At 38.4% G+C, this 19,060-nt stretch overlaps 1 protein-coding gene across 1 annotated transcript in view; it reads right to left on the bottom strand.

Annotated features, from left to right (window-relative positions):
- Positions 1-3,913, bottom strand: part of LOC149775112 (N-acetylglucosamine transporter UNC93A-like) — a 224,472-nt gene extending 220,559 nt beyond the window's left edge. The window contains exon 1 of the mRNA XM_089943287.1: positions 2,096-3,913. Within this exon, the coding sequence (XP_089799413.1) occupies positions 2,096-3,265 (1,170 nt within the window). The 5' untranslated portion in view covers positions 3,266-3,913. The remainder of the gene's footprint in view (positions 1-2,095) is intronic.
- Between the last annotated feature and the right edge of the window lie 15,147 nt (positions 3,914-19,060).

The following is a 19,060-nucleotide window of genomic DNA, read 5'->3' on the forward strand; positions in this document are numbered from 1 at the left end:
ATTGATAGAAGTCTCGAAAAGTCTGAAAGAGCAATCCATCTCATGTTGCAGTCAATAGCCCAACTTCCAAATAATAAGTAGGGTATTTAGTGTTCGCCCAGATTTGTACCCTGCTCCATTGACAATTTTAGTCGCCTGATTTCTTAATATTAGCTTAGTAAATTGACCCTGCTGCAAAAGACATTTATCTCATTCTAAACCATTAGCATATTCAAATTTGGTCACGATTGCTGATGAAATTATAAAAAAGGTGAGAGCTGATGACTTTGATAAAAAATCAGGCCCTTAATTGCTTTGAATACTGATGTTTAAAGTTGCTATATAAAAATCAACTAAACTACGGTTAGTTGCCTGTATCTAATGTTGTGTACAACATTATTTCTTGAGAGTCATTTTATTTATAACCTAAGTTGTAATTAAAAAGATTTGAACTTCATATTTTACAGGATTCCTGAAGTAATGCACCTTGAAATGGGGTTACTGTACACTCTTTATATTAACGGTCTTCGCTTCATTATGGCCGCTCACGAAGTGTATACACAGTTTTCAAGCTTCAGTAATTCATGAATTGTGTAAAATCTGATGTTCAATACAACATACAAGTGCATGTTTTGCTAGCTGTGAAAAATTTCTTAAGATCAGTTTATTTGTATATTAGCGGAGCGTCATTACTTGTCATGTACAGTATCATGCAATAATTGTACGAACTCAACATTTTCTCAAGGAATAAAAAAAGATATCCGCATATCCCATTGCTAAGGCAACCGCTAATACCAGTTCAAGCTCTGCACAAAGAAAGGGTCGATTTGGAAATAGTACCAGTATATTTAATCAGGATGACTGACTATGGTATGGTTGACGTGACCAGTTTCACGATACTACCACATGCAAGGGCTATAGTGAGATTGACGTGACCGGTTTCACGATAGTACCACATGCAAGGGCTAAAGTGAGACTGACGTGACCGGTTTCACGATACTACCACATGCAAGGGCTATAGTGAGATTGACGTGACCGGTTTCACGATAGTACCACATGCAAGGGCTAAAGTGAGACTGACGTGACCGGTTTCACGATAGTACCACATGCAAGGGCTAAAGTGAGACTGACGTGACCGGTTTCACGATAGTACCACATGCAAGGGCTAAAGTGAGACTGACGTGACCGGTTTCACGATAGTACCACATGCAAGGGCTATAGTGAGATTGACGTCGCACGCTAACTCGTTCTACTCTATAGCCATGTCCTCGTTTATTTCTCGACAACGCCACCAATACAAAACGGGTTACTGGTTTTAATATGGAGACAAGATTAATTTTCATTTCCTTATACAGCTTTTACTTTCATGGAACGTTTGGCACCATGCAACCAGTACTGCACTGACGTATTGTTGAACTTGAATACATACATACATACATACATACATACATACATACGTGAAAAATTCATCAACCAACCAGAAGTGCGCTACAGCGATGATTTGTAGGAACGATAACTACAGGCTAAGTTTGTAAGATACAAATGTTTGTCTCGTTCTTTGTGATGAATGTCTTCGAGTTTCTGTTATTAACAAATAACGTTAATGCACGACTAGTACTTTATTATCAAATGACGTTTATGCACGGCTATTACTTTATTAACAGCACACAGCATATTAGAATAATGTCAAATTGAAAACTGTCTTGCAACCGGTTTGTTAGACTTGATGGAACCCCTTGCAGATTTGTAATGCCATAATAAATGATCGTCGAGTTCTCCTCTGCATGAGCATTAGAAATTCTGATTCCTTTAATTGCGATTAGGCCAGCTGGTATTTGTGCATACAATAAGTATGGAAAAGGGGGGGGGGCATTTTATGAAATCGTTAGAATGAAGTAGTACCACACCAATAATATTAATTGTCGTATAATGATAGCAGTCCATCGCAATAATGAACAAAAACCTTCGTTCTAACGAAGAGATATTCGTTATAACGACGTTTCTCTTATGTATAAGTGCTCTCTGAGGTACAGCATTGTGTTGTCGTTACATCAAGAAAGTCGTAATGGTCAGATTCGTTATAGCGAGGGTTGAGTGTATAATTTACTGTACGTACCTTTGTGAAATCGCCAAAAATGAATCCCTGTTCAAGGCCCACAAACAAACCCAGAGGGATCAAAAGTTGACATCTGGAGTCCTTCAGCATTTTGATTGTGGCAAGAATGAGTTCTTTTGTCGTTAGAGAGAAGTTGGAATTCAAGGACTTACTGGTTACGGTATTATTGTCCAGAAGGACCATCAGCACAACCGCACCCATAACGCCACAGCCCAGGTATATGCTCAACAACATATATTTTGTGTCATCAGGAATTTCCGTGACATACGGGCTATTGCTGATGTCGAACTTCTCGACCCCTGCGTCAGGAGTACTGATGGTACAGTCCACAGCACCACAGACTTTTCTCGTGATGGATCTATTCAAGTCGAATTCAGATTCCTCAGTCCTTAGTGTTTGATTGTTGGATAGCATTAGCGTTGTAATCAAATTTCCCCAGATGTAACTACTTCTGTAAAATCCACAGAAAATCCCCATGAATTTATTCACAACAACATCTTGATCGAATATATGAGCATGTTGCGAATAGGTCAAGGCCACTGTAGTGATGAAGGTCGCTTGTGCACTCCACAGGGGACCAGTTAGGAACCCTAGGGTAAGGCCAAGGGGAATCAGCATGAAGTGTTTAGGATAAAAATTGCCTGCGAAGTATCCGGTAAAGAGGAAAAATGCGATAGCCATTGTCCATTTTGACGTCAGTTTATTTATTAGCCATGGAGCCAACAAACACGAAATAACAGTTGTGGCGTAGATGCAACTTAGGGAGACAACACCTACTCCCCCTTCGGAGTTCATAATACTTTGGAGACTTTGTAGTGATACAAAAGCAGTGTTAGCAAACATGAAGGCCACTCCAAGAACAATTACATTTTTTAATGCTTTAGCTTCAGTCATTTGACGAATAGCTTTCAGCGTCTGTGGATCTCGAGGTAGAGCGTAATAGTTGACAAGATTGTAAGAATTAATTGTGCTGCGACGTCGCGTCTTGTTAACACTGACGTCACTAAGACTGGGTGGCGAAGTTTCCGGGTGATAACTCGTGCTGACGCGCGGTGACGGGGGATAATGACAAAGATTGATGGGAGAGCTGGTATGGTTTTCTTCCATGCTCGGCACGGTTGCAAATAACTTGTCTCTCGTAATCTCACTTGTATCTGACTTGTCATCCATGACCTGCTTGTGATCTTCTGTAAGTGCTACGGTGATGCTGACTTTCTCGAAACTATTTTATTGACACTGTAACAATGTGACTGTCGCAGAGACCGAAATCCATCACACCAGTCCAAATCCCTAATGTGTTTCAATATCTATAAGCAGTCGGCAACTGTCACGAAGACGTCAGTGGAATGGTTGGATACAGGTTAGCAAGATCTTAATTCCGTATTCTCCACAGATTTGATATTCAAACGGAAGAATTATATTATGTCGTGGATGTGTCTTGACATTGATTTTTATTAAGCCCGATGTTTACTTCTCAAACATTAACGTGTCTTGTTTGCTAGAAATCCCAATAGAAAGCAAGTTATAAGGCACTACATGAATTGCCTCTTGCAGCACAAGCGTTTCCCGAATAGAGTGAAATATAATATGTATTTGGCAAACAAGCCGAACTAACCTCTCCTGATATAAAACTCACAATTTCCTTTAGCCTGCTATTACAATAATCCTTGTATCGCAGACACCGACTTAGCTACAGATTCATCTAGATTCCATTTCACAGAGAGAATACAACCGTTTATCTCCACCACTTTGTTTGCCAAATGTTGGATTGCGGATAGAACAGCTTTTTCATTCTTGCACGAGACCGCTTCACATCTCGTCTGCTTGACTGGCAGAGTGGAAGAGTCAATAACTGGTGCTAATAAAGGAATCGGTACATGCTACTATTGATCAAAGTCGTACTAGCGATGGGGCCATTTATAAGGCACACTTCTGCGGCAAGTACGGGTGATTATATATATATATATATATATATATATATATATATATATATATATATATATATATATATATATATATATATTATAAAATAAACAACACCAACACGTAGAATGTATGACCGGTTTCGCTTTAATCCTTCATTAATGAATGCTTACTTAATACATACATACATACATACATACATACATACATACATACATACATACATACATACAGACAGGCATGCATGCATGCATGCATTCATTGACACATACATACATACATACATACATACATGCATACATACATACATACATACATACATACATACGTACATACATACATATGAATGCCACAGTGTTACGTTTCTTGTATAGAAACACCACAATTCTAGAAACGTATATAGCTTCGAAAAATGTTGACTGATTGTTGCACAGACATGCGCGATATATAGATAGGATGCAAGTGCACCAAGAAAAGAAGAAAACAAGTGTTCCTTAGCAAAAGGACCAAAAGAAAAGAACAAACAAACTGTGCTATAAAAATCCTTGCATATAATACAAAAGTAGCCTAGTTATATCCCACCTTCGCACATACCTGTTTTTTTCCCCTTCAACTGGGCGATTACAGTTCTTATACCTAACAATATTCAAACAAACTTCCTTTGATCGATACCAATATTGCTCAATGTCGGTATTTCCTTTAAAAACACACCTTTTGTATTTTAAAAAAATATTTGTCGTGAAGGACATTAACAGATATTAGACTGTAGCAAATTTTATGCCACCTGGCTTTGTCTGGTGATAACATTCATAACATCCTAACAAACATATAGACATATTGTCTAACACACGCACACAGACACAGACACACGCGCATACACACACTCAAACACTACAGACTATATAGTTTATCTGAATTGAAAACAACGTTTTCGTCTTTAAAGAAGTTTTCCATGAATCAAATCCTGTGTGTGTGATTTTGGAATTGTAAAGTAGATTTAACAATTGTAGTCATATCGCTGCAGATTCAGCTGTGTGGCAGTTTATAAGTGATGTCTGGCAATGGGCATCATGTTGCAGACATGTAGCATCATGTCTCACCCAGTCACATTATTCTGACACTAGGTCAACCAGTCCTAGCACAGACCTCTTAAAGCTGAGCGCGAAGCGAGGCAGTGGCAAGTACCATTTTTAAAAGTCTTTGGTCTATCGAATCGGCGACCTCCCACATCCGAGGCGGATGCTCTAACTAGTTAGGCCACTGAGCGATCCATCTAAAAAGAAAAAAAACACACACACATACATACATTCATACATGCATACATACGTACATACATACATACATACATACATACATACATACATACATACATACATACATACATAAACTACATGTGTACCCAGTAAACTGGTTCTAGATGGTTTCTGTAATGAGTGAATAGAATGCGTGAAAATACGTTGTGTTTTTCCTTTCTTCTTCCATTTAAAAAGTATATTACCTTTCGAAATTGTTAGATTTCAACAATAAATAATTTGCCTTAAAATCGCTACTTTTGTACTACTGCCGATAAAATCACGTGTATATTAAAGCTAAATGAACACTAATTACAGGTAACCCAAACAATCTGTTCCACTCACAGATCACATGCTTCGCTTTTTACACAAAGTTTACAGGTTTCGATTAAAGTAAGGTAAATAGACGATCTTTATAAAGTAAGGGACATACATGGGGATACGTATTTATAATTTACTACTCTTTCAGCAACTTGAGAATAAAATGCCGCTTTTAATCAACGCGATCGAAGTTTTCTAATGAAAATTATATCTTTTTTCAAAAAGTCCGATGGGCATTCACTTAAAATACAAGAGAGACCCGGTCTGAAATTAGAGGGGCTGCAGAAGCAGGTCCATCTGATTTTTTTTTTGCGGACGGACCGCCATTGTTTTGTTTTTTTGCGGACGGACCGCCATTGTTTTTTTTTTGCGGACGGACCGTCATTGTTGTTTTTTTGCGGACTGACCGCCATTGTTTTTTTTTTGCGGACGGACCGCCATTGTTTATCTGGCTTCGTTGCGTCAGGTGATAAAAACAATATGACTGAGCGAATTTTCTGAGGCTGACCACACAAATCAAATAATATAACAAATTAAGTTTCAGCAAAGGAACTTTATAACAAAACCTTTGAAATACGTATCAGTTTGGAATTTGGAAAGGGGAATTTAAAGAAAATTTGCATCCATGAACGTAATGAACAATCTTTATTCTTACATATTATGCCTGAAGGAGGTGCACTTATTCAATTAATAATAATAAAAACATACCCATTAGTATAAGTTAAAAGTTCCGTATGTTTCTTTACTGTGATTTTGAATGTATCATGTTACAGGAAATGCGATGTGTGTCATGTCACGCCGGGATACAGAGTGGAATCCTGGACAATAAAAAGAGTCAAACGCATTCCACGAGACTTCTATTTGTATGTTAAACCAATCCACCAGAGATGCAAACCAATGGTTCTTGCAGAGGACCTTATGGCATTAATGTATTTTACGATACGTTGGAAAACATGCAACACGAGTGTATTGCGAATTAAGATCGAAAATGCAAAACATATGACATTCACGTGGAAGATAATCTAACAACGAAGTGGTCATAAACCAATGACAAGCAAATACAGAAACCAGCACATAATGAATGGAATCTGAATTTTATCCAAAGTACGTATCAGCGTTCTATATTCGCCATATCGCAAGCTAACATGATCCAGACAAAGAAATACAGATCTTACCAAGCAACGAGGAATAAATGTCCTTCATTAAGGACTTATGTTGACGCATTTGAATAAATTCAAGACTTTGAAAGTTTGAACGAAACATCAATAACACCGATAGAAAATATTCATCAAATAACGATACGTATATCAAAATGCGTTTAATGATGTCGTGGAACATTAGGAACACTAGCAGATCAGTATGACTACTTTGATGCTGTGTGAAATTTTGAAGAGTTTACGAATGTCACCCCACAAATCTGACCTTGCTCTTTATGATAGGACGTAAGGACTATTTCATTGTATAAGTTTAAAGATAAAGTGTAGAATTTTAATGTTCAAAGGACTATGGTTTGTTTCCATTATTGTTAGAAGAGTAAGAGGTGGAAACCTCGTAATACTGCATGGATAGGCTGAAGCAAAACATGAATACTACTCGGACAATGAATACTACTGAGACATGGGACAAAATATGACGAGTACGAAAGGTCAAGATCATTAAAAGAAAGATAAAACTACCCTTTTTTATTTTTATATCAGAACAAAGTTTAAAGAATGAATACAACTGGTGTTTCAAAAAAAAAAAACTCTCTAAAACGACCGACATTATTTCATCAAAATTTCGTTAATCCTGGGATTTTCAAGGATGAGCTGACATTCAGATCGGGGAGTTAGTGGGTCAAAATAAAAACTTCATTCATTCAGGACGGATATATACGAAAAACAATTAGCAAAAGAAAAAAAAATGTTTAATTAGAAAGAATTTAAATGTCGAGTTGTACATTTCGGAAGTTAAATAGCACAAATAACAGAGTTGGAAACTTTTTAGAGGTAATATTGAGGAAAAAAATCAATTAAAAAGTTAGAGAAATATCATAATTAGGGGAACGGCTTAAACAGTCGTTTAAATAAAAGGATGCAAGAAAAGAAAGTACAGCAACGTATGTTGATATGAATATATTAAATGTTTCTTTGTCTATTGCAAATTCGGTCAAGGGTCTAGCAAGGTGTGGCAACAAACATGTGGAAGTAGTGTTTGATCAATAGACAAAGGTGATTTGTTCTTTGGACAAATTACAATTGGTTAATACATTTTGCTGACTATTTTCGAGTCAGCGAAAGAACGTAGTGTCAGCTTTAATGGTGTCATAAGCTTGCTTACAAAATAGCTTGTTTGTTGCCTATTTAGTCAGGGTAAATATACATACATTATAATTAGTGGGTTTATTGTTTGCATTTCTTAACCGGACACGTAAACAAAGCTATAGAGCAGAATTCGCGAAGCTCATCTCTGAAGGAGAATGTCTATGAAGAAAGTTCGTGAACGTCTTCCTTTAACACATTAACCCCTGGAGCTTTTTGCCATTTTCGCCTGAAAATTGAGTAGGAAACACATTTTGAAAGCTATTTCTGAATAGACTCGAAAACGCCAAATCCCCGGTCATCTTTCAATAACATATTGCCTAGTTGTGTTAGAAACATCGTTTTTCATTGGCTATTTTAGTGTATCATGCATGACCATGACGCTACAGAGCTCGGCAGTAAGCTACTACCTCCTGCCCCGTTAAGTCGTCGCTAGGGGTTAATGTGTTAAGAAGGATGTATTTTTTTTTTACAAATTGTCAAGGAATTGCTAAATTTGTAATTAGTGTGTAATGTCGATGCACACGTGATTAAATATGCAAGGAATATTCAAATTTGGTGACGTCATCAAAATGCACTGTTTAACACATTAACCCATGGAGGTTTTTGACATTTTTGCCTGGAAATCGAGTAGGAAACACATTTTGAAAGATATTTCTGAACAGATCCGAAAACACCGAATCCCCGACGATCTTTCAATAACATACTGCCTAGTTGTGTTAGAAACATCGTTTTTCATTGGCTATTTGACTCGCGCATGAGCAAAAGAGTGAATTTTTTTAAAAATATTTTATTATTTTGCTAAACGGAGCCATTATCTTTTTATGGAGACCACGCTTTATTCCAAATGCCCGTCTTATCCTACTTTTTGCAATGGCTCATCTGTCTGTTTGCAGTTCATACCGGTTTGCCTTAGATCTGAGACCAAAAAGTCTAAAATCCGGACACAAAATCGGATTCCGACCACGGGCGAATTTTGGGTTAAAAAAAGATCGGGTCCAAAAAATGAGTGTTTATTTATCTGTATTTTTTAGTGCAACTAGATATTCCAGATTAGTTGGTATCATTGTAGAGCTACATCGGTCTACCTTTCTATAATACCACCCACTTTATTGTATCATGCATGACCATGACGCTACAGAGCTCGGCAGTAGGCTACTACCTCCTGCCCCGTTAAGTCGTTGCTAGGGGTTAATGTGTTAAAAGAACATCACATGTGCGAATTGGAGGCTCATGAATTACTTTTTTTAAAAAGAATAAACTACAACAATTCTTGCAATAATTGCTACCAATATCAATGAATATTTTTTCATTTTAGTGTCCGACTTTTTCTTCCGCAGTCATGTTTCGACGTTTCTAAACGCAGTAGCGTATCTCTCTGTGAGTGGAATGCTTCCACGTGTTAGTTTTTTAGATTATGTTCTTCCGTTCCATTACCTATGCATTCTTGTTTGAGTAAGTTGAAAAATGTTCGGTGTTTTCCTTTTCCCGCAGATCCTTAACTTTCCTGCTGTAAAACTCTTTTCCTTCAGCAAACTATTTTGAAAACATTCGCTGTCTTAACTTTTAATTTCTTCCCATTTTCAACCCAAGTGTATTTTGGGAACAAAAATACATATCATTATCAATGCATATCCATTTTTTATCATTTATATGTAGGTCAACAATGTCTGCCTATCGCTGACAATCCAGGTTACTAACACATACCATTTAGAAAATAAATCTTGTTCTCGATTTTTTGGTTAATATGTAGACAAAATAGTTCTTGTAATTCTGTGTATTTTATTTCCTTTTGTCCTGTTTAATTTGTTTCCACAGTTATGTAATCAACTTGGCTTACATTATCATATTAAAGACGTCGTAAATACCATCATTTTTTTATTTAGGTTATTTAAAATAGCATAAATACATCCGTGCTTTTTCAGCAATTTACCTTTTTTTAAAAAAAAATCTTTTGAAACCTATGCATGATTGCAGATTTATGTCAAATTTTGTTATTCTTCTGTTAGAATCTTAAACAAATACTTTATAAAATGAGAGACAAAGTGCTGCTTTGAATCGATCTTTGTTTTCGGAATTATATATCGCTTTAATTTTGAATCTTTGTAGACTGACGTTACCAGTGTTGGGAGATCATCAAGTTACAGCCATAAATAAAATTTATATTGCTCCACATCAAAAACGTAATCTTTGTTCTGCGTTCTGTTACTAATCGGGGATTGTGTAAATTATTTCACTGCCATTATCATTAAACGTAATCAGTTAATTTGCATATTTTCTATTGTAAGATCATAGTATAATTAATTATCATAATTAATTATTTGAAAATCAATAATCTTCGATGATATTCTTTAACAAACTAGCTAGACGGCATGTCTACCTCGTAAAACCTTGTAAGCAAACAAACATTATCTCTTGATACCTACAATGTTTTTTATGCTAAACTCATTACATTATCTCTTGATACCTACAATGTTTTTTATGCTAAACTCATTATGTATCGCTTCTCTGGAAACGGTTGAACTCAATACAATGTTACGTTGTGTTATTATTTATGATGTGTAATCATGTAGTTATTATTTGTGATTTTATTATTTCTTATCCCTACACGAGTTAGGTGATATAAAACAAATATACTGAACTTGTGCGCTTGTAATTTTTATTTTTGCATTTTTGCAACCCTACAAAGATGATCAAACGTATCTAATTAGTTTAATAGTGTTAATTAAATCATTAACGCTCTAGGAACAATATGGTTGATATTACCCATAATACATTGTTTCATTTAAAAGATGCAGACAAAAATCTTGGCCAGCTCGTGGTGAAATAGCTGCTGTCTCCAAAATATACAATTTTAGAAATTTTCTACAGAATAATTTTGTCACCATGTGAAACAAGCAGCATCAAAGTCAGTTTAGTCGTCCTGGCTTAAAATCTTGATACACGTGTATTTCATGTTTACTCGTCCTGGCTTAAAATCTTGGGACACGTGTATTTCATGTTTACTCGTCCTGACCTAAAATCTTGGGACACGTGTATTTCATGTTTACTCGTCCTGGCCTGAAATGGGGGATTTTATACGCTGTAATCGAAGGGATAAAAGATCGCAAGGCGGAGAAACTAATGATAAGAATTACACCTATTCTACGCGAAATTATTTCATGATTTCCGTAAATGTATTTGCTGGCCATTAGAGTGACACACATTCATTCATTTTAAATCCGTGTAAATGAGTACGCGAAGATACATGAATATTTGGGTATTTTGTTTTAAGAATATTATATTTTTAAATTTTGTTTTTAGTTTTACAAAAATCGAGGACCACATGGCAGATGGATCTTTCATGACCAAATGTATTGTCCTCATTAAATAAAGTGTATTGTTGTTGTTGTTGTTATTGTTGTTGTTATTGTTTTGTTTTTTTAACTCATTCTAATATCGAGTTCGCATCATTTATAGAAACTGCGATAATTGCACTAAACAGGTTTCCAACCCATTTACAATTTCGTTTCCTTACAAAACATTAAAAAAATTGTATTTATTGACTCGTATACCACACGTTTAAATAATTCAAATTTATTTTGCAGGTTTGTGGGAATTTTGAACGAGAGATAATTTGAGATAGTTATCTTATTTACTATTATTTTTGAAAAGTAGAGAGATGAGCTTTGGAATAAGGGAAGTAACTCCTCCGACTTTGCAGCAAACACGCCACCCAAACTTAAGTTCCGGTGTTTTTCAAAACCGACCACATAGTGGCTATGGCGCAGAGTGTCATACCATCTTACGAATATTTTTTAAATCTATTATCCAATAATTCGCCGAAAATCCCGAGCGTGAACCGATTGACTTTGTCATCTTTAATCCTTACAGAGGAGAACTTTCCCTTTAACTACACACATCGGTCTTTAGCCTTGGCTTGCACATTATGTGAATACCGATGTTGTTGTTTCGCTTTAACCTTTGTGAGCTGTGTGACACTATTCGAGAACAGTTGAAGTATGTAAACATGTTTACGTCAGTTGATATCCTTTAGAAAAGAAAGCACAAAATTGCAAGTTAAATAAAATCATTTGTACAGTCTGTGAATAGCGAACCACAGGCATCGTCTTACGTCGATGGCGGCAATTATTAGAACTTGAGTACCAGTTAAAGTGCTCAAAATACCCCATAGCCCGACGCCCGGGACCCCTCCCGTATTGTAAGTAAGGTGCCGGTCGAACTTGTCGAAAAAAAAAATCTAATTTGCCTGTTAAAACTTCGATCTCGCTGATGAAATGCGGAAATTTATTTTTTTAATATGTTGACATACCTGTCAAAACACTACTAATTTAATAAACTTGATGTTTTTACTCCCAAACCCCTGACACGGTCGTGTTTCGTAAAACAGATTTTTAGTTATCTTTGAATACACACACACACACACACACACACACACACACACACACATATATATATATATATATATATATATATATATATATATATATATATATATATATATATATATATATATATATATATATATATATATATATATATATATATATATATATATATATATACGACTTCACTCTATGCCCATTATATGTAACAGGTATAAATTGTAAACAGTCATTAATGGAGCTGATTTGCCGTAAATTAGAGAATATAATACGCGGAATATTCAAGTTAATCCCTACCACGTACACCTCCCCCGACCCCCACCCCCACCCCCCGACGACATATGTTCGCGTCTTATACAGCTGGATGTTTACTCGTATTACCACGTCGTAGTAATATTTTAACAGATTCGTTTTTCATTGGAAAAAAACGCACCAAGTTAGAAATAGTAAACGAGTCTAATGTTGATTATATTGTAATTTTGTACATCTCAGCTACATTTTTTCGAAGTTTAAAGACGATATAATAACAAGAAAACAAGATCAACATAATAATAATCAGCATCTTCAATTAAATATCTTACTAATTTATGATTCGCTGTTGTAGTTGGATTCAGAGCTACCGTAGACGAGTCGACTTCCAGAAGATTTTCACATTTCCGGAATCGATTGCGAATAGTAGCCAGTGTTATTACTGTGTATTGTAAAATGGTAAGGTGTGTAGTTCATACCATCTGGCGATTATTTACGGGTATGTGACTATTTTATTCAGTTTGAATTACCAGTAACGGATAAGTCCTGCATTTAACAGGGAGATCATATGGCAACATCCTGGGGCGTTTAAGACGACGCAAGGTGAGGAAACTAACAATGAATTGAACCATTTTGGATGAAACGGCTCTACTGCGGTTCGATCGTAAACAGAAAGGACGAGTCACCATACCCTAGTATTCTAAAATATGTTTATAAAGAAAAGAAACCAACACAGGTTTTTGGTCGTTTGTTACTCTGTGCGAAAACCTGAGAGCTATATACGTCAGCGGGTAATCTAATATATTATTTATACATAATTGAAAAACTGCGCATAATACTTAACTGCGTGTTATACATAGATGCGTGTTATATTCGCTAATTTACGGTAAAACTATCCTTTGGGCAGTTTAAATAGCTGCAAATGAAAAGCAAAGAAGTCAGGTATAAACCACCATTTCGCATATTACTTAACTGGCTAACAATAGCCAGTGTGATGTGTTTGAAGACTGCAGTGGGTGAACCCATAGTAGTAAAGTGGGCCACCATAGCCTCAATGGGAATTAGCATTACAGACCCCCCCCCCCTGCGCCACTATAGCCTCAAGGGAAATTTAACATGGAGAAAAATCGTGGGCCACTATAGCCTCAAGGGGAATTTAACATGGGAAATAGTCTTGGGCTACTCTAGCCTCAAGGGGAATTGAACATGGGAAAAAGTCTTGGGCCACTCTAGCCTCAAGGGGAATTGAACATTTTTTTTTTTTTTTTTTTTTTTTTTTTTAAATTTTTTAAAAAAAGGGGTAGGCAATGGAAAGTTATTCTGTTTTCGAGAAATATGGGTGGCCCTGAAAAGGGCCTTTGGGTTTATGTTAATGTATCCATTAACATAAAGGGCATCTGCGGCATCTCCTTGTCCTCAAGCTGCGTCTTACTCGAGGGCCATAAATCAGTGTCCTCTTGAGGCAACCTTGTCTTTCTACGTACACTCTTCGTATCCACAGACTGGTGTCTGACTTGTCGACAACGGTCCACTTGGACCGGACATACATGAGCATGTCCGTCCTAAACATCATGGAAGACACAAGGGTGGATGATTCGCCTGTGGTCCACATCTTGAAGCGACGAGAACAGGTGAATCAATGCAGTGAACTGCGCTTATTTATAGGTAGAGGAAGGATTGAAACGGATTGAGTTCATTCACCAATCCGAACACGCGTTACAAAATTCAGTCAGCCCGCATCCAATCCGAAGAGAGCAGTCTGTGACGTCACGTGGTCTATATAGATTCGCTAGCGCTTGTGTGCAGTCAGTCTATGCGACAGTGATTCAACATGACGGAAACTCAGAAAACGATCCATTGGGGTGCACCAGCAGGGGAGACTGCCCAAGGGAACCCGGACTTACTTTCAGAAGAGGTGAATTGGGATTTTGTGGATTTTCTTACCTCGCAAGAATTTGTTCCGGAACCTTCGTTACCTTCTTCATTACCGTAAGTGGAGAATTTTAGACAGAGACAGAAAGAAGAATTGGAGAAATTTATACAACGACAAAAGGGAGCGGAACAAGCTTTTCTCCTACAGCAGCAAGAAGAAGAGGTAAGAAAAAAAAACAACAGCAACAACAGCAAGAAGAAGTAGCAGCAAAGAAATAAGAGGGTGAAAATCAAACGGTCGCGGTACTGTTGGACATTTTAGCGGAATTAAGAAGTCTGAAACAAATGTATCAGACTTCTTTATTACGACCGAAGAGAATACGACCTTCCCGAGCTAAACACGCCAACCCTGTGACTAAGCCTACCGTACCACCCTTAGTGATTTCAACCCAATCATCATCAACATTACACAGTTCAGAAGTAGGCCTTGGCCGTGGCAAAGGCTTAAGGCAGTTAAAGTTGATTGCTTGAACTCACCCCTACACCAAAATAAAAAGGCCCTTTTCAGGGCCACCCACATTTCTCGAAAAGAAATACAATTTCAATTTGCCAATAACTCAAAAAAAAAAAAACAAAAAAAAAAAACAGCCCATTTTACCCCTATAGTACGTGTCTTTGTATGAGTGCGTGAGTGTAGCTTCTTATTTTAAAATCAAAACTCAAAGACACTTACCTTATATCATTAATTTATTCTTTTATCCATTGTTACAATCCAATTCACAATTCACAACACAACACTTTAATAAAAAGTTCATTTACTTCTGTTTCCTTGTTTAGTCTCTGTTTTTTAAATTTCTTCACCGTCACACTCTTTTCCTCTTCTTCCTCCTCACTTTCTTCCCTTCTTCTTTTCTTCTCCTGTTTCTCTTTCTTCACCTGTCTGCTTTCTTCCTCTGAAAAATCCCTCTCTTCTTCCGAAGAATCCCTCTCTTCTTCTGAAGAATCCCTTTTTCCTTTTGACTCCTCTTGTTTCTTTTTTGGGCAATCTGGAGACCAATGTCCTTTTTCTTGACAATAATAACAGGTATCTTGACTTTTGTCTTTTTTAGCCCCTTTTTTCTTTTTTGACGGTCTGGACACTCTGAAGACCAATGCCCTTTCTTCTGACAGATATAGCAAGTATCTTGACTTTTATCTCGAAAGGATGGAGAGTAGTCCGCGGGCTGGTCTGAAGAGAATTTTCTAATGACCCCTCGCAAAGCTCTGACGAAACGTTCGATTTGGCTAGTCTCTTCCATCGTTGTGCTCGGCTTGAGAGTGAAATGAATAGTGAAAGGACAAGACACACACCCTTTTATATACGCTGGTCTGCCATGACTATAAATTAGTCCATGGTGTTTAAACTTGAGTCATTTGACGTTTTTCACTCAAGACGAAACGATCCTATTCATTCGAGAAGAAAGAAGAAGAAAGTGAGAGGCAGAAACGTGATCTATCGCCTCGTACCAGGGCTGAAATCTTGGCACAAATTCATGCCAGTGATTTTGAAGAGGACATGAGTGAACCAGAATCCGAACCCTCTAAACCAAATTCACCACCCTTAGTCAACCCTGAAAAATACTATTCCATTCGAGAGACCGAAAAGCGCTCCTCTAGAAAATTTAGAACTACGGCTTACAAATACAAAGTGAAGTTTAAAGATTTCAAGGCTGAAGTACCGTTAGAGAAAGCAGAAGTGTTCATCACTGGGGTGTGGGATTCTTTGCTCACCGCACTCAAGCGACAATGTCAACCCAAAGAAGACGATCGCTTGAGACTTTCCATACAACACGACGGTTTGAAATCCCCTGTTTGGATCGAGTTTAGCACCCCTGCAGAATTGACCGCTTCCAAAGTCATGGACAAGATTCAACACGTGCAACAATCTAATTACCAGTTTGACATCTTGTGAGAAATGTGATTATGGTTATAACAATCGAGAGCAACACAAGCATTGTGGATGGAAATGCTCAGGATGTTTGGCCTCTCCACCCTGTCTCAGCGAAGAACCAGTGCCTTGTTCGACTTGTCAGCGCACGTTTGTCAGTCCTACCTGTTACCAACAACATCTGAAAACACAAGGTTCACAGAAGAAATGTGCTTGTCAACTGCTGAGATTGTGCCCTACGTGTGGACAAGGCATACTTACCAATAAGGCCAAGGCACACGTATGTCGAGGAAACAAAAAATGTCAAATTTGTCACCACATCGTGGACTTGGAACACCAATGCTACGTGCAAAAATACCAACCCCCACCAGAGAAAGAGGACGGCCACAAGAAGAAAGGCAATTTCATCTTTTTCGATTTCGAATGCATGCAAGAGACCAGCATTCACATTCCTAATTTCTGCGTGGCTCATCGAGCGTGCGAGAAGTGCATTCAAGAACCTATCTTCAGTCATTGCCCTCACTGCAGCAAGATTCCTGGAGGGCGTGAAAAAATCTTTCGGGGACCAAACACGTTAGCCGATATTGCCCAATGGGTTTTAGACCCCATCGACAAGACGTGGAGCCAAGAGGACATCGAACGTTACGGAGATTGTCATCGTCATGCCACGGTGATGGCTCACAATTTCTCTGGATACGATGGACAGTTTCTTTTGAGATACTATACGGAACAAGGCACCGAACGTCCTAAAGTGACTTTGAACGGAGCTAAAATCATTTTCATGCAAGTGGGACAAGTGCAGTTTAAAGATTCGATGAGCTATTTGGCCATGCCTTTGAGTCGAATGCCTAAAACGTTTGGAATGACAGAAATGGCTAAAGGGTACTTTCCTCACTTTTTCAGTACGGAAGCCAATCAACATGCCGTTCTACCCCATTTGCCTGAGGCTCACTATTACGACCCCGACAACATGCGTACCGAACAACGAGAAGCTTTCTACGTTTGGTACCAGGCTCACGCCTCGGACCCTTTCGACTTTCAGGAAGAAATGTTAAAGTATTGTCGTTCCGACGTGGACAGTTTACGACGTTGCTGTGGAAAATTTCGAGAACTGTTCATGGAACACGGAGGGGTCGATCCTTTGAAAGAAGCTTGCACCATTGCCAAAGCGTGTTCCTTAGTGTATCGACAACGATTCATGCCTGAAAACACCGTGGCTGTCATCAGCCCTCAAACGACCCACTGTCAAACGTCAATACTCGGTCCAAGCCCTACGTTGGTTACATTACTTGTGCGACAAGGAAGACAAATGGATTCAGCATGCCCGCAACGGAGGAGGCGAAAAGACCATCGGAACGTATTCGGTCGATGGCTGGGACTTAGAAAACCCCAAGATCGTGTACGAGTTTAACGGTTGCTTATTTCACGGATGTCCCGTCTGTTACCCTGACCGTGACACTAAAAATCAGTTTTTACAACGGACCATGGAAGACCTGTACCAGGACACTTGTCAGCGGCGCCTAAAGTTAGAACAGCAAGGATACCAAGTGGTGGAAATGTGGGAACACGAATACGATCATCGTATGAAAACCGATCCCGAGTCTAAACGCCTCGTGGAAAGTTACCAGTTCATGGACCCGCTGAACCCGAGGGATAGTTTGTACGGAGGAAGGACCAATGCCACCTGTTTGCTGTACCAAGCCGACGAAGAGAAAGGAGAAGAAATCAAATACTTGGACGTGTGTTCGCTGTATCCCTACGTGTGCAAATATTGTCGCTTTCCTGTAGGGCACCCGCAATTGTTAGCGGAACACATCGACCTGAAAAACATTCGACAATACGAAGGCTTGATCAAGTGTAAAGTTTTGCCTTCCACGAACCTATACCATCCCGTCTTACCTCACCATTGTCAAGGCAAACTGATGTTTCCCTTGTGCCGTACTTGTGCCGAAACGTGCAACCAAGACCAACCTTGTCAGCACAGCCAGGAAGAACGGGCCTTGACGGGAACCTGGGTCAGCGTAGAATTGTTCAAAGCTCTGGACATGGGATACCAACTGTTAGAAGTGTACGAAATTTGCCACTTTCCCAAGACACAACAATACCACAAGGGTGACCCTACTCAGAAAGGCATTTTCGCCGACTACGTGGATGCGTTTTTGAAACTGAAGCAAGAAGCCAGCGGCTATCCTTCCTGGTGTCACACTCCCGAAGACCAAATAAAATTCAAAGAGAAATACTACGAACAAGAAGGCATCACTTTAGACCACATCGAGAAAAACGAAGGCAGGCGATCGTTTGCCAAAGTGATGTTAAATTGCTTGTGGGGTAAAATGGCACAACGACCGTGTTTACCCAAGACGGAATATTTGACAGAACCTTCCCGCTACTTCCAGATGATTCACGACAAAACCAAATAGATGAAACACGTGGACGTCGTTCGAGAGGATTTGATCTTGGTCAATTACGAAGAAGATCTGGACTTTGTACAAGACGACCCATTTGGAAATGTCATCATTGCGGCTTACGTGACAGCCCATGCTCGCTTAAAATTGTACGAAGCTTTAGAACTGTTAGGGGAACGTGTCCTGTAATTTGACACGGACAGTTGCATTTACATTCATCACCCGATTCAACATCACCCTGACATCGAAGGAGACCGTTTAGGAGCCTGGACAGACGAGCATCCCGACGAC

Source organism: Sinohyriopsis cumingii, chromosome 19, assembly GCF_028554795.1.
Source record: "Sinohyriopsis cumingii isolate HCF-2022 chromosome 19, ASM2855479v2, whole genome shotgun sequence".
Classification (NCBI taxonomy): Eukaryota; Metazoa; Mollusca; class Bivalvia; order Unionida; family Unionidae; genus Sinohyriopsis; species Sinohyriopsis cumingii.